At 27.8% G+C, this 15,225-nt stretch overlaps 1 protein-coding gene and 1 long non-coding RNA gene across 11 annotated transcripts in view; both read right to left on the bottom strand.

The window, feature by feature from the left end:
* The window catches only part of LOC119662649, an 18,745-nt gene extending 14,264 nt beyond the window's left edge, over positions 1-4,481 (bottom strand). For 2 of the 8 annotated variants that reach the window (XR_005250857.1, XR_005250859.1), the window contains exons 1-3: positions 4,320-4,481; positions 3,839-4,253; positions 3,532-3,766 (exon numbers count right to left, since the gene is read on the bottom strand). Coding sequence is in view for 1 of the 8 variants with exons in the window: in XM_038072318.1 (XP_037928246.1) it covers positions 3,907-4,245 (339 nt within the window). In the remaining 7 variants the exon portion in view is untranslated. Of the gene's footprint in view, positions 1-347; positions 1,515-3,446; positions 3,767-3,838; positions 4,254-4,319 lie in introns of those variants that run through there. The other 6 variants (XR_005250860.1, XM_038072318.1, XR_005250858.1 and 3 more) reach the window with 5 other exon arrangements.
* Positions 4,482-5,336: 855 nt separating this feature from the next.
* LOC119662647 lies at positions 5,337-14,628 on the bottom strand. Of its 3 annotated transcripts, none has more exons than XR_005250852.1 (4): positions 14,467-14,628; positions 13,986-14,400; positions 13,679-13,914; positions 5,337-6,255 (listed from the first exon to the last, which is right to left on the bottom strand). It is a non-coding gene; the product is annotated as an uncharacterized LOC119662647 (long non-coding RNA). The 3 variants fall into 3 exon arrangements; XR_005250853.1 differs by lacking the exon at positions 5,337-6,255 and adding an exon at positions 9,317-9,394; XR_005250851.1 differs by lacking the exon at positions 5,337-6,255 and having other exon boundaries at positions 13,579-13,914.
* Between the last annotated feature and the right edge of the window lie 597 nt (positions 14,629-15,225).

The following is a 15,225-nucleotide window of genomic DNA, read 5'->3' as shown; positions in this document are numbered from 1 at the left end:
ATCTGTGTTTAAGTTTTCTCTATTTAAAGTTTATTTTTTTATTTATATATACTGTATTTTGTTTTTTTTTATAACGGTAAAATTATTAGTACTTATTAATTACTAGTAGTTATTTATTGCAGTTGTTGTTTTTTTTTTCATTTTACTTATCTCAGTAACGTTGAATTAATACAACCATTAATATGAATGCAAAAATTATATATGTACCAAAAACAAAAAACAACAAAAAATTTGCAACAACAACTGTATTGTCATGTATCATACCAGTATGTAAAAAATTTATTCAAATTGATAAATTATTAAATTTGATTATAAAATTAGTTTAATATAGTTTTTTCGAACTATTTTTCTTATTAGATCAGATTATACTTACAATTTTTGTGCAAAGGTAAATGCGTTCCTGTAGGAAATTCGATTAAAATTACAAATTGTTACCGCAGGAAAGGGTATTGTCCAAGCTGGGTATGTGCTGCTTTCCGTATATAAAATTGTCGGAGTGTTAACATTCATTAAATGCCACATAACCAAAAAAATAGTGGACATTAAAATGGCAATGAATATAACAAGACACCAAAGTATGCGCTGCCAAGTTTTTGCTCCCACAAAATTCACAAAGCCATGAATACTGGCCATTTCACAATAAATTTCAAAACCCGTCTTACGTTTGCAAAGGCCATCATCATTCCGAGCAAGTAAAAAGGCAAGAAAGCCCGGCAAATGGAAATGGTTACGGAGAGACTTATATATTTTGTAGATGCTGCCATTGTTAAGAATGTTCAATTTATTATTTACTGGGTCTTCCTTTTTCTCTTTGATCGTTAGGTTTCTTTTTTTAGGGTGTTGGAACTTTGCCAATTTCGCATAGTAAAAATTCCTTAAAAATAACCGACAACGTTGCCATATTGTTGATTTGTTTGCACTTACAAATACAGGATGCTCCAAAAGTATTAACCTTAGCTCCGGTTTTCGTTTAATGTTCTCATCTATCAACAAAAGATTATCCTTTTTGTGAGGTTTCCTTGGTGGTTGCAAATAATCCTCAAACACAACGAAGTAAATTTGTTGTTTTTGAGATTTGATTTGCACCATGTTGCAGTATCCGATGGTTTACTGAAATGAATCTAAGCTCATTCAAGTTCAGTTTCCATTTTATATAGACAATATCCAGTAATTGAAATTACAATTCGTTTACATAGCGACAGCCCTTTTGTGGTAGTCATTCATAGTAATTTCCTAAATCGATTTCGAAGTGCTTATCATGCATGCAGTACTTTGATAATTACTACCTTGATAACTCTAACATTATTTCTTGTATGTCAACGATTCAAAATCAAGAATAATTTTTACTTATTAACATGTAAAGAACATAGTTTGTACGTCTCTGCAGACACTAATATCGTCTAATTTAAGATAATTTTGTCAAACATTGTTTTGCGTTGTTAAATTTTGCGTGATTACCAAAGCCTGATGAATGTTGTTATTGTCTTCGTAAAATTAGCTGAAAGTTTGATTTACTATTATATTAAATTAATATATAATTATTAAATATATTAACATATTTTCAAAAAAAGAAACAAAGTAAAATTATTTTATTAATAAGAAAATTCAAAAAAAAAAATTAAATTACATAAAATAACTAGAAAAAAATATATTATTAAAAAAATAAATACAGAAAGAAATAGTCGAAAAACACAAATAATTGAAAGAAATAATTAAAAAATAATTATAAGAATTTAAAAAAATTAAAATTACTTAAAGGTAAAATAAAAAATGTGGTACAGTTTTAGTATTATTTTGAGAAAGTGTTTTGAGTATTTAAATAAGTCGTTCGCAGAGATTAGTTGGTTGATCGAAGATATTGGTTTTTTAAATACTAACTATTACTTATAACTAAATTTAACTTTTAAGACACTATGACATAGTGTTTATGTAAAAGAAACGAACTCAGAAATGACATCACTGCGTAATACTAGTCATGTGTTCAAGGTATCAATTAATTCATTTTATCAATCTGTATGGTTTACTTAGAAGATTGGTTTTATATAATGAAGTAAGTACACATAATAAGTGTTGATAATCTATGTTTCATGTTAAACCATGCAAAGATCAGTGGCACTTAATTTTAACTAAATAAATTACAAAAATATTAGTTTTCCTAATGTAAGTGTTATTAGCTATCAACCGCTATCAAAACCGCTATAATAAATACACTTTAATGATTATTTTTGTAAGACTTTTATTCCAGAATACCCACCTTAAAAAATAATTATTTGCTAGCAATAAATAGGACAATATTTACTTAAAATTAACATCTGAGAAAATTTATTAAATTTCTTTTAAAAGATTTTTATAAATGTAAACATGTTTATACCATACGAGTATAACCAATAAGTTTTCACATGGATAAAAGTATAAAAATTTTATCATACTGTGTTCGGTAGTTTGGTTCCGTTCGCTACTATAAATTATCGCTCACGCCCATGAGTAATAAATAAACAAAAAATTCGATTGTTTTTCTTAAAAATTCTTAAGCTACTTTGCCTTGGAAAATTTTATAACAAATAATATTATTAATAACAATATTTCGAAAATAAATGATCAAAACAATTAAATTTGTATTATTCATGCTTCCTGAAATATGCTCAATAATTCCAAGATATTTATTGTTTCTATTTGTTTGGTATTTGTTTTGTTAAAACAATAACATTTTATGGCCTATTTTTTCATTAATACTATGCGTATATAAACATATATGAACACAATATATTTCTCAAAAAGAAATTTTTAAAAATAGGATTCCATCAATTCCATTAGCTTAAAAATTTGAAGTCCCGTTTCCATTATAATAAATGGACAGTCAGACGGTCTGAATGGTCAATAGTAAACCGACCCACCCTTTTCTGCTGATCATAAATATATATACTTCTCCATGTTTTTTAGATTGCGTTACAAATATATTGATAAATTAAAAATATCAGTATGTGAGGAGATTAAATTGGTACAACCAAAATATAAAATTAAATTACATATACATTAAATAAAAATATATCTTAATTAGTTGATATGAATATTCTATCTATTCTTTGTAAGAGTTTTTATAATCAAAATTGAAATTAGAATATTATTTTCCACTAATTATACACATCAAATTACGAGGTATTTGCTTAAATTATTATTAAACACTACCCATACATTCACGAGTAATAATAATCTGGTGATCAAGTAGCAATTTATAACCTGAAGATCAAATAACCTGAAATTGTTTAGGAAAACTAAGAGAATAAGCCAATGTCTTGGAGAAAAAGTTTTAGGGTTGTATATTGTAATGAATCATGAATTTAAAGTAACATCATCCTTCAATTATGGTATATATCTTAAACCGATAGGTGTTGCACCTATCGATACAATTATGTATCTTAGGACACACATAATTACTTGAAGCCATTCATTTCTACTATAATTTATTTATAATATTAAAAAACAAAAAATCGACGATATATTTACGTAGAGTACTGGTAAGAGACTTGTTACCTTCATGGTTCTGGAGAAACTACAAGCATAAATTTTACGCAAGATCTTTATGTGCAACAAAAGTCGAATAATATTCCGTTCTAATAATGCGCTTCAGTAAGGAGATGCGTGAAAAGATTGTGTAGATCAGCTTGTCCAAATGGTATTCGCTTGTAATTAGAATCAGTGGAAATGCTTATTTAACGAAATAGTGACTAATATCGATTACATTACCGATTAAATAGTAAGCAACTTTCTATAAACCACAGTTTAAAAACAATTGAAATATTAGTAAGAAAAATTTAAAAAAATTTTTTTTTTAACTTACATCAATACTTTCGTTGCTATCTCGCTTTTTTGTGTTGGTTTTATAAGTTGTGAAGTTAATCTCTGTGTTTACATTGTTGCAAGCCATTGTGTAACAGCTTCACTGTTTATCCATACATCAGTATTAACCACCATTGCGTCTGGACATATTTGTGGTCGTAATCTGTTAAAGATGTCTAAGTCTAATTGGCGACAAGAGATGTGACCTAGTAAAATATTGTCCAATTCGCTGCGCATATAAACATATACTTCTATGAGTTCGGGTTCTGGTGAAGGCATTGTTATTATTATCACCGTTGATTCATCAACTGTATTAATGATGGGAGCTAATAAAGTCCCAAAATTGCATTTATTGAACATTTCTAGAACTTGTGCATCAGTCATTAGATTTATATCTTGTGACGCCATGATGAGAACTAAAAATATTTGATTTATAAAAAGTCTACAAAAACTGCACATTTATATTAAATAAAACAACTCACTTTATGTCCTTTAAACTTCGCAGCTCACCCAAGTTTTTCTCTGAAGTTTCGAATACGTCTATTGATCTGTTGTGCGTGGTCTATTTTTTTATCTTGTGCTATTAGAACATTTGCAAAAATATATCGTTTATACTAAAATTTTGTTAAGTCCAAAAAAGTATATGTGCATTTTAACTTTTAAATTTTAATTGAATGTTTAATATTTTGTTATTAACATGAAAGTAAAAAATGACAGGTTGCTTTGTTTATTTTTTAATATATATATAAATATTTTTTTATAACCAATATATGGATTTATTGATTTTTTTTGTGATTTATTCATTAATTGTAAAATTGATTACAAAATTATATTACAGATTTATGGTCATTGAGATACTCAAGAGCTCTAATAATAGTCACCTCTGGTGTTCCATTCAAAATAGCGCAAGTACTCTGTCTCATTATTTTTACCTTTTTGGCTTTATATCCCTAAAAACTAAGATGCAAATAGTTACATATCGTCACACTTGTAAACAATAACTAATAAATGACTGACATCACCTGACTGTGTTGCCAGCAGTTTGAAAATTATAGCAGCTTATTTAAAGCTTCTGCAACAAGCCTTTAACCTGTTTTAATTGGGTTACATTGCAAGTTTGTACACTCGTGTAATATAAACTATATAAACCCAACCTAATTTAAAATCTTTTTTACAGAGTGTACAATTATTTATACTCAGTTCAGTTTTCAAAGTAAATATTTGTGTTATTTAGAATTTATGAATGTTTAGGTTTTAATTATGGCATTACATGACTAAGTAAACTAATATTCGCATAAATCTTAAACACTCAGGGGTATCTTTACATAGCAAACAATTATAGTTTGAAAATTTATGCAACCATTAGCAACGAAATGCGAGTAAATATTTATTTATACAAAATACGGGTACACTTTATACATTTGTAATTATCAAGAAAAATTAACTTTTACCATTGAAAATTTTGGATAGACATAATTTCATTGGAAGTCTGATTTACTATAATTTAGGATGTTCAATAATATTTAATATAAAAAACAGGAAATCAATTTTAAGCTTACTTTGGACGTCTATATTATTCTGTTATTCTGTTATCTCTGCGAAATTTTACTGTATTAAGTTATTTAAAGCGTTCACGTTAATTTAATCCATTTATTTAATAAGTTAAAAGATCTATTAAAACTGATTCCATTTGGGGTATGGTTTAGTAGCTCTCTTAAAACTTTCAAAGAACTTTCCGATACATAACAGTTCTTGAGTGATTTTTAAGGAATGGACGCCTTGTAGTCAACAACCTGTTACGACGATCACGAGTTATGCTTATTTCCGATCTCAGCTCTGCACAATAGGATTTTCATTGTTGTTAGGTCGTGCTCGTTTAAATTTTTAGTATATATTTCTCTGTTGAGTATGTATTTGCAATTTCATTTTTTTGTATATTTTGGTACTCTGAAGCCCAAATCAGTAATATTATGCACTAACTACTCATTGACCTCAGTTAAGTTTTCCAGTGTTTGTATTGTGGCAATAATACATTAATTTTTTAGATTTTCTACTGAAATTAACCGACCTATTTTCTCGACAGCAAGGACGTTGGCTTAATAAACAATAGACCCGATATATTGGGTTGGGTTCCTATTCGAAATCAATGACATTCTTTACACATTTTATTCCTGATTGCAGAAACAATTGTATTGATTGAAATAGTGCTCCTTTTAGGTTGAAATCTAATTACCACATGGTAATCCTTTATTGTGGAATTCCATAGTACAATCAAGTCAAAAAATAATCTCTTGTTTCAATTCAAATTTTTTTAACATTATTTAGTTTTTTCTTCGCCGTTTTTAATTACAACTGTAAAATTATCGTTTTGCACTTCATGAAGTTGACATGAAGTGACAATTGACGTCACGGCAAAGTCTACAATGAAAAATTAAATTCAAAAACAAAATTTCTTTATTTATTTACGGACATCAAAAGTGTCAATTTAATTACAATTTATTGTGAAATCAGAGATGATACATTACAGAATATGTACTTCGAGCTACCCACTAATAATAATCTTTTCTTATATGGATTTAGAAAACCGCATACGAGTAAATCTAGAATAATCATATTATACATTATGTTGGACTAAAGCAAATTTTATGACGTCAGTATGAATGTGCATATACCATATACTAATATAAATGAATTCTTTTTATTACTAATTACATTTTAATGCCAATAAATCTGACATGCAAATTCAGTATATAGCAACGAAATATAAGAGTAACTTTTTTTGTTTGAATCGATCTTAAATCGAATATAGTATTTTTAACACAAGTATCTGTACTTGTTCAGAAATACATAGTAAAACATCTGCACATTTTATGTGGTCATGCTCTGTCGCTTGCAAGTGATCGCTCGAGTCAGTATACTTCACCGATTTTAGTTTAACTGACAGAAATCTAGAATTTGAAACTAAAGGAAGGATATTGCATGGTTTATCAATAATCTACATCTATTAGTGCTGTAGGGTATTAGATTAAGAATTGATCAGATAATTAACAAAATCCTTCTAATAATATGTTTCCACTGCTTACTTAGTAAGTGAAACTTATAATAACCATACAAAGAGTTCTGCGGTTTTTAACTTACGTTCCTTAATAAAAAAGGAAAGTGAGGCCAAAAATGTCGATTGCAATCCTTAAAAATAAATTTTCCACAACGGAAGTTACCGAAATTTAAAATATTTATCATATGCTTTGTATGTAAAATGTAAACAAACAACAGCTGAACTGTAAACAAACGTACTGAGTATGTGAGTATTTAATAAAATCTTTGTTTATATTAATTGAATACGTAATAGATTTATAAAATATTTATATATGTAAATAATTTAATACCATATATCAACAAAGCATTTCATTTCTTGTTTGATATATTAATGAGTAAAATTTTTCTAAACAAGCAGAAGCTCTCTTAAAAGTTTCAAAGAACTTTCTGACACATAACAGTTCTTTCCCATGCAATGAGTGACTTATGTCAAAAAATGGAAACGACAAAATCTTAAAAATACTTAAGTAACTTACTAAGTACGCAGTGGACAAGAACGCATTGTATAAGTAATGTATAGTAGTATAATATATATATACATAAAATTTTCTATCAGAATTCCTATATATATACTTTACCACCAGTTTCAGTTTCTAACTTCATCTTATATATATATTTCTTCTGTACGTGTGTTGACAGTGAACTCCTCCTAAACGGCTGAACCGATTTTGATGAAATTTTTTGTGTGTGTTCAAGTGGATTGAAGGAAGGTTTAGATTCACCATTTGGCCCACTGGATAATGTCTTTTTAATTAATTTTTTATTTTTTGGTATCCATGTACATTTATATCAGAAATTTAAAATTTATTCATGTTTACTTTGATTTGTTTAAAAAGTTTAAAATCTTTAAAATGAATCGTAAAACTGCCGTTGCATAGCTTAAATGCATTTAAATTCCGCAGTATAATTATAGGTGAGCCAATTTTTAATCTTAAGTTATGTGGAATTTCCAGCGAATTCAAAAATTCAACAGGATAGTTGAACGATTCATTTTAGAGTTTAAACTTTTTAAACAAATCAAAGTAAGCATGAATAACTTTTAAATGTCTAATATAAATGTATATGGATACCAAAAAACTGTATAATAATTAAAAAAACGTTATCCAGTGGACCAAATTGTGAATCTAAACCATCCTTGAATTCACATGAACACACACAAAAAGAGGAATTATATATATAAAGATATAAATAACGTACAAAAAACAATGCCACGTCTTCGTGGACAAGGAAGAAATATTGGTCGACGGATTCGGAATTCACAATTAATTCAGAACCGTCGGTTAAATAGATCGGCAGAAAACAATGAAAATGTAAGAAACCAGGATACAATCACACGTGCTAATGAAAGTCAAGAGCAACGCAACGAACGCCCTCGAGCTAATGCAATGAGACAAAGACTGGCCCGTCAACGAGTCACCGACACATTCAGAACACGTGAACAACGACGTTTGCAAGTGTATCGGGCATTCACACGTGCATCATTTCATCGCCTTGCGTTTAAATATGAATCGGATATCGACTATTCGTCACATTCACGAATTGTAATCGGTGCTATGAACAAACAGTGCCAACACTGTCATGCACTCCAATACAAAGGTGAATCGGCCGATTTCTGCGACGCATCTGGAAAAGTTGTATTGCAACCATTGAATTCGCCGCCAGAATCATTGAAAGCACTATTGGCTAGACCTACATCTCAATCTAAATTGTTTTTTCGTAAAATTCGCAAATTCAATTCGTGCTTTCAAGTGACATCATTTGGAACAACAAAAATCGTTTAGAATGAGAATGGTCGCAATTTTCAATCAACGTTTAAGATTCGGGGCCAATGTAGTGCTTATAAGGATTTGAAGTAACATGAAAATATTTGTAACATAAGTAATGCATGTGGACTTTTTGTAGATCAAAAGAAAAAATCAATTCAAAATAATTTTCGCATTAAAATGCTAAAGGTTAAGTTGAATAACAACAAATATTATAACTCAGCTGAGCCAGGAAAATTAATTGCAAGGAGAAACAACGTTCGCCGGGTCAGCTAGTAATTTATAAATTTTGTGTGTTGAAATTTAGATTTTTACAATATCTAATTAATATTATTTGTTCTTTTACCAGAAGTGCAATTTCTATTGCTTATATATTTATCTTAAGCAGAGTGGAAAGTGGTCGGTAAAGCTATATGAAATTTAAATAACGACAAAAAATATTATCTGTGTATTTTTGGCTGTCTATATTATAATATTCAATAACTTCCTTGTCAAACAAAATATTATACACACTGAATATTTTATTTGTTTACTTGTTTATTTAGAAGAAGAACATATAAAAAATGTGTACTTACTTCACGAAGAAAAAATGCTTATCGATCCAGACAGCTATCGTATGCAAAGTTACTTTGCATAAGCTAAGATTATTAACTTGTATTTGCTAGATTTATTTCCTGCTTTATTACCAGCTCGTCGATCTAAAGAGGATGTTTCAGAGAAAGTGATTTAAATAAAGCTTTCCTTGAACATTTTACAAAGAAATAAGACATTGTGTTTTAGTCATTAATCTCGAAACTAATGTAAATGTGAATATCAACTGACATTTCTTTTAGAAACGTATTTCAATAGAAAAAATCTATGGACTTATTAGATACCTTAAAAAAACTTCACACGTTCTAATTTATAGATAAACATAGATTATAACAATGTAAATTTAATAGTCTAAAATATTTATACACTCAGAAAATATTTAGTAGATATTTATATATACTTAGTAGTATTATACTTATATTATACTTTTTTTGTTTCAAAGACCTTTGTTAAGTTTTCCTTCGTTAAGAAGAATGACATTTGGAAACTGCTAAATGTTTTTCACCGCTCAGTCTTTATGGTCTGTACAGATTAACGTCATTATTTGCATATGGGTCATTCTTTTACAACTCGGACACCTTTTTGACCTCATGATCTCCGATTTGGCTGAAATTTGGCTGAAATAAGAAGACCTCGGGAAAAAATTTTGTGTTTTTTTTCTTAGGAGATATGGATCCATGGGGTTTTGAGAATTGGCATAGTAGACACATTTTCAAATGGTTATATCTCAAGTTTTATAAAAGGAAGAAACTTGAAATTTACAGCGTTTCAAAGATGATTGATTGAACTTTTATGAAATTGTTTAGACAATTAAAATTGTTAATGTTTAAGTACTAATATTAACCGTTAAATTTCAAAAGTAGTTTTTAAATTTTCATTTTTTATATTTTATTTAGATTTAGTTTTAAATTTTACTACGAAATAAAAAGTTTCAGCAAACCATTATTTTTTGAAATGTTTTAACATAATATTTATTTTTCTTCAGCAAAACACATCAAGCACATGCGAACTGCATTTCCATTGAATGAATTTTCAAAGAATATACTACATATATTCTTATATAATATTTTTGATTTCGATTAGTAATAAAATTCTACATAAATATAAAACATTTCAGGACGATATTGTAATTAGAAATACTTTTAAAAATTTATTTATCCTTCATATCACACCAAACACATACACACGATTTTTCAGTAAAAAAAAACAAAGAATATGTCACACAAATTTTTTTTTTAGTTTTGATTCAAATTAATATATAAATTCTACTTCAAAAATAAATATTTCGACTGTGATATTCATTTTAGAAGTAATTAAAAAAATTAATTAATCAGGTGTCCTTTGCGTTACTCATACGCACCATAGTACCATAAAATCAATTTTCGAAGGAAAACTACACAAAAATGTTTACTTTTTATTTTTAAAATAAATGTATACATAAAATATTAACATTTTAAATTAGTTCCGCATTATTTCTGTTTTTAAATGATAAATTTTAACATAATTAAACCGTTTAATAAATTATTTTCTTATATAGATGAATTAAAAAGTTAATTAGTTTCATACTAGCCGAACTACCTAGAAAACTGCAGCACATAATCACAACTATCTTTCTCGGTGCAGTGTTATTTTGCTACAGTTGGAAAAATACTCTGCACAGGAAAAAAATGTTATAGGAAAAAAAATAAATCGATATGGAGAGTTTAAGTACTTCTATCTTATAAATATACTGGAATCAAATTAGGTATAAATTGTTAGGTAAGTATGACAAGTTCTCAGTTTCTGTTTTGAAAGCGAACAAACAAATAAGAACATTTAAATAATGGCAAAAGTTGGAAAAAATAATATGAATCTACGCCAATTGAAAGACTTGAAATGTTTCAATCCGCTGAAGTTAAAAATGCATCCAAAAAAGGCCAAAGTAAGGCAAGTTTCAGATTATATTCGCATATGTTGCGAATGCCTACGACTAAAACAAATCTGGAGAAAAAAATATGTAATAGTTGCCTACTCAAACTGTAGATGAGGGCCAAAAATAAAAAGAAAAATGAAGGAGGTACATCGGCAAACAATAGCCAGTCATCGATCGAGGAAAATATTCAACCAGCAAGTAGTAGCAGTTCGGCCACATAAGAAACTGAAATCAGAAAAAGTGCTCTTAGTCCACTAAACAAAGCACTCTCTCTAATAAGAAATCCCCCAATTACATCAAAAAAACTTAAACAACAGCAATATAAAAATGAAAAAATAAAGGATATAACTGAAGCGATTAAACATAAAATTTTCGAAATTCCTCCCTATGAATCCAATAAAAGCGATGAAGAACCAGTTTTAAAAAATCTACAGGAAAAATTCAATGGCACAACAGATTGGACGATGAAAATAAAAATATTGAGTGTGGTACATAATTGGTCTTTTCGAAAAATTATGACTCACTTCCCAAACGCTACAAAGCACATGATTTCTGTAGCTAAAAAACTTGCTTCAGAAAAAGGAATCTTAGAATACAAAAGGAAATAGTCGAAAAACACAAATAATTGAAAGAAATAATTAAAAAATAATTATAAGAATTTAAAAAAAATTAAAATTACTTAAAAGATAAAATAAAAAATGTGGTACAGTTTTAGTATTATTTTGAGAAAGTGTTTTAAGTATTTAAATAAGTTGTTCGCAGAGATTAGTTGGTTGATCGAAGCTATTGGTTTTTTAAATACTAAATATTACTTATAACTAAATTTAACTTTTAAGACACTATGACATAGTGTTTATGTAAAAGAAACGAACTCAGAAATGACATCACTGCGTAACACTAGTCATGTGTTCAAGGTATCAATTAATTCATTTTATCAATCTGTATGGTTTACTTAGAAGATTGGTTTTATATAATGAAGTAAGTATACATAATAAGTGTTGATAATCTATGTTTCATGTTAAACCATGCAAAGATCAGTGGCACTTAATTTTAACTAAATAAATTACAAAAATATTAGTTTTCCTAATGTAAGTGTTATTAGCTATCAACCGCTATCAAAACCGCTATAATAAATACACTTTAATGATTATTTTTGTAAGACTTTTATTTCAGAATACCCACCTTAAAAAATAATTATTTGCTAGCAATAAATAGGACAATATTTATTTAAAATTAACATCTGAGAAAATTTATTAAATTTCTTTTAAAAGATTTTTATAAATGTAAACATATTTATACCATACGAGTATAACCAATAAGTTTTCACATGGATAAAAGTATACAAATTTTATCATACTGTGTTCGGTAGTTTGGTTCCGTTCGCTACTATAAATTATCGCTCACGCCCATGAGTAATAAATAAACAAAAAATCCGATTGTTTTTCTTAAAAATTCTTAAGCTACTTTGCCTTGGAAAATTTTATAACAAATAATATTATTAATAACAATATTTCGAAAATAAATGATCAAAACAATTAAATTTGTATTATTCATGCTTCCTGAAATATGCTCAATAATTCCAAGATATTTATTGTTTCTATTTGTTTGGTATTTGTTTTGTTAAAACAATAACATTTTATGGCCTATTTTTTCATTAATACTATGCGTATATAAACATATATGAACACAATATATTTCTCAAAAAGAAATTTTTAAAAATAGGATTCCATCAATTCCATTAGCTTAAAAATTTGAAGTCCCGTTTCCATTATAATAAATGGACAGTCAGACGGTCTGAATGGTCAATAGTAAACCGACCCACCCTTTTCTGCTGATCATAAATATATATACTTCTCCATGTTTTTTAGATTGCGTTACAAATATATTGATAAATTAAAAATATCAGTATGTGAGGAGATTAAATTGGTACAACCAAAATATAAAATTAAATTACATATACATTAAATAAAAATATATCTTAATAAAAATATATCTTATCTTAGTTGATATGAATATTCTATTCATTCTTTGTAAGAGTTTTTATAATCAAAATTGAAATTAGAATATTATCTTCCACTAATTATACACATCAAATTACGAGGTATTTGCTTAAATTATTATTAAACACTACCCATACATTCACGAGTAATAATAATCTGGTGATCAAGTAGCAATTTATAACCTGAAGATCAAATAACCTAAAATTGTTTAGGAAAACTAAGAGAATAAGAAGCCAATGTCTTGAAGAAAAAGTTTTAGGGTTGTATATTGTAATGAATCATGAATTTAAAGTAACATCATCCTTCAATTATGGTATATATCTTAAACCGATAGGTGTTGCACCTATCGGTGCAATTATGTATCTTAGGACACATATAATTACTTGAAGTCATTCATTTCTACTATAATTTATTTATAATATTAATATACAAAAAATTTACGATATATTTACGTAAAGTACTGGTAAAAGACTTGTTACCTTCATGGTTCTGGAGAAACTACAAGCATAAATTTTACGCAAGATCTTTATGTGCAACAGAAGTCGAAGAATATTCCGTTCGAATAATGCGCTTCAGTAAGGAGATGCGTAAAAAGATTGTGTAGATCAGCTTGTCCAAATGGTATTCGCTTGTAATTAGAATCAGTGGAAATGCTTATTTAACGAAATAGTGACTAATATCGATTACATTACCGATTAAAATAGTAAGCAACTTTCTATAAACCACAGTTTAAAAACAATAGAAATATTAGTAAGAAAAATTAAAAAATATTTTTTTTTAACTTACATCAATACTTTTGTTGCTATCTGGCTTTTTTGTGTTGGTTTTATAAGTTGTGAAGTTAATCTCTGTGTTTACATTGTTGCAAGCCATTGTGTAACAGCTTCACTGTTTATCCATACATCAGTATTAACCACCATTGCGTCTGGACATATTTGTGGTCGTAATCTGTTAAAGATGTCTAAGTCTAATTGGCGACAAGAGATGTGACCTAGTAAAATATTGTCCAATTCGCTGCGCATATAAACATATACTTCTATGAGTTCGGGTTCTGGTGAAGGCATTGTTATTATTATCACCGTTGATTCATCAACTGTATTAATGATGGGAGCTAATAAAGTCCCAAAATTGCATTTATTGAACATTTCTAGAACTTGTGCATCAGTCATTAGATTTATATCTTGTGACGCCATGATGAGAACTAAAAATATTTGATTTATAAAAAGTCTACAAAAACTGCACATTTATATTAAATAAAACAACTCACTTTATGTCCTTTAAACTTCGCAGCTCACCCAAGTTTTTCTCTGAAGTTTCGAATACGTCTATTGATCTGTTGTGCGTGGTCTATTTTTTTATCTTGTGCTATTAGAACATTTGCAAAAATATATCGTTTATACTAAAATTTTGTTAAGTCCAAAAAAGTATATGTGCATTTTAACTTTTAAATTTTAATTGAATGTTTAATATTTTGTTATTAACATGAAAGTAAAAAATGACAGGTTGCTTTGTTTATTTTTTAATATATATATAAATATTTTTTTATAACCAATATATGGATTTATTGATTTTTTTTGTGATTTATTCATTAATTGTAAAATTGATTACAAAATTATATTACAGATTTATGGTCATTGAGATACTCAAGAGCTCTAATAATAGTCACCTCTGGTGTTCCATTCAAAATAGCGCAAGTACTCTGTCTCATTATTTTTACCTTTTTGGCTTTATATCCCTAAAAACTAAGATGCAAATAGTTACATATCGTCACACTTGTAAACAATAACTAATAAATGACTGACATCACCTGACTGTGTTGCCAGCAGTTTGAAAATTATAGCAGCTTATTTAAAGCTTCTGCAACAAGCCTTTAACCTGTTTTAATTGGGTTACATTGCAAGTTTGTACACTCGTGTAATATAAACTATATAAACCCAACCTAATTTAAAATCTTTTTTACAGAGTGTACAATTATTTATACTCAGTTCAGTTTTCAAAGTAAATATTTGTGTTATTTAGAATTTAT

Source organism: Teleopsis dalmanni, chromosome X (genome assembly GCF_002237135.1).
Source record: "Teleopsis dalmanni isolate 2A chromosome X, ASM223713v2, whole genome shotgun sequence".
Taxonomy (NCBI): Eukaryota; Metazoa; Arthropoda; class Insecta; order Diptera; family Diopsidae; genus Teleopsis; species Teleopsis dalmanni.
The sequence above is the reverse complement of the archived record's forward strand: the minus strand, read 5'-3'. Positions and strand labels throughout refer to the sequence as shown.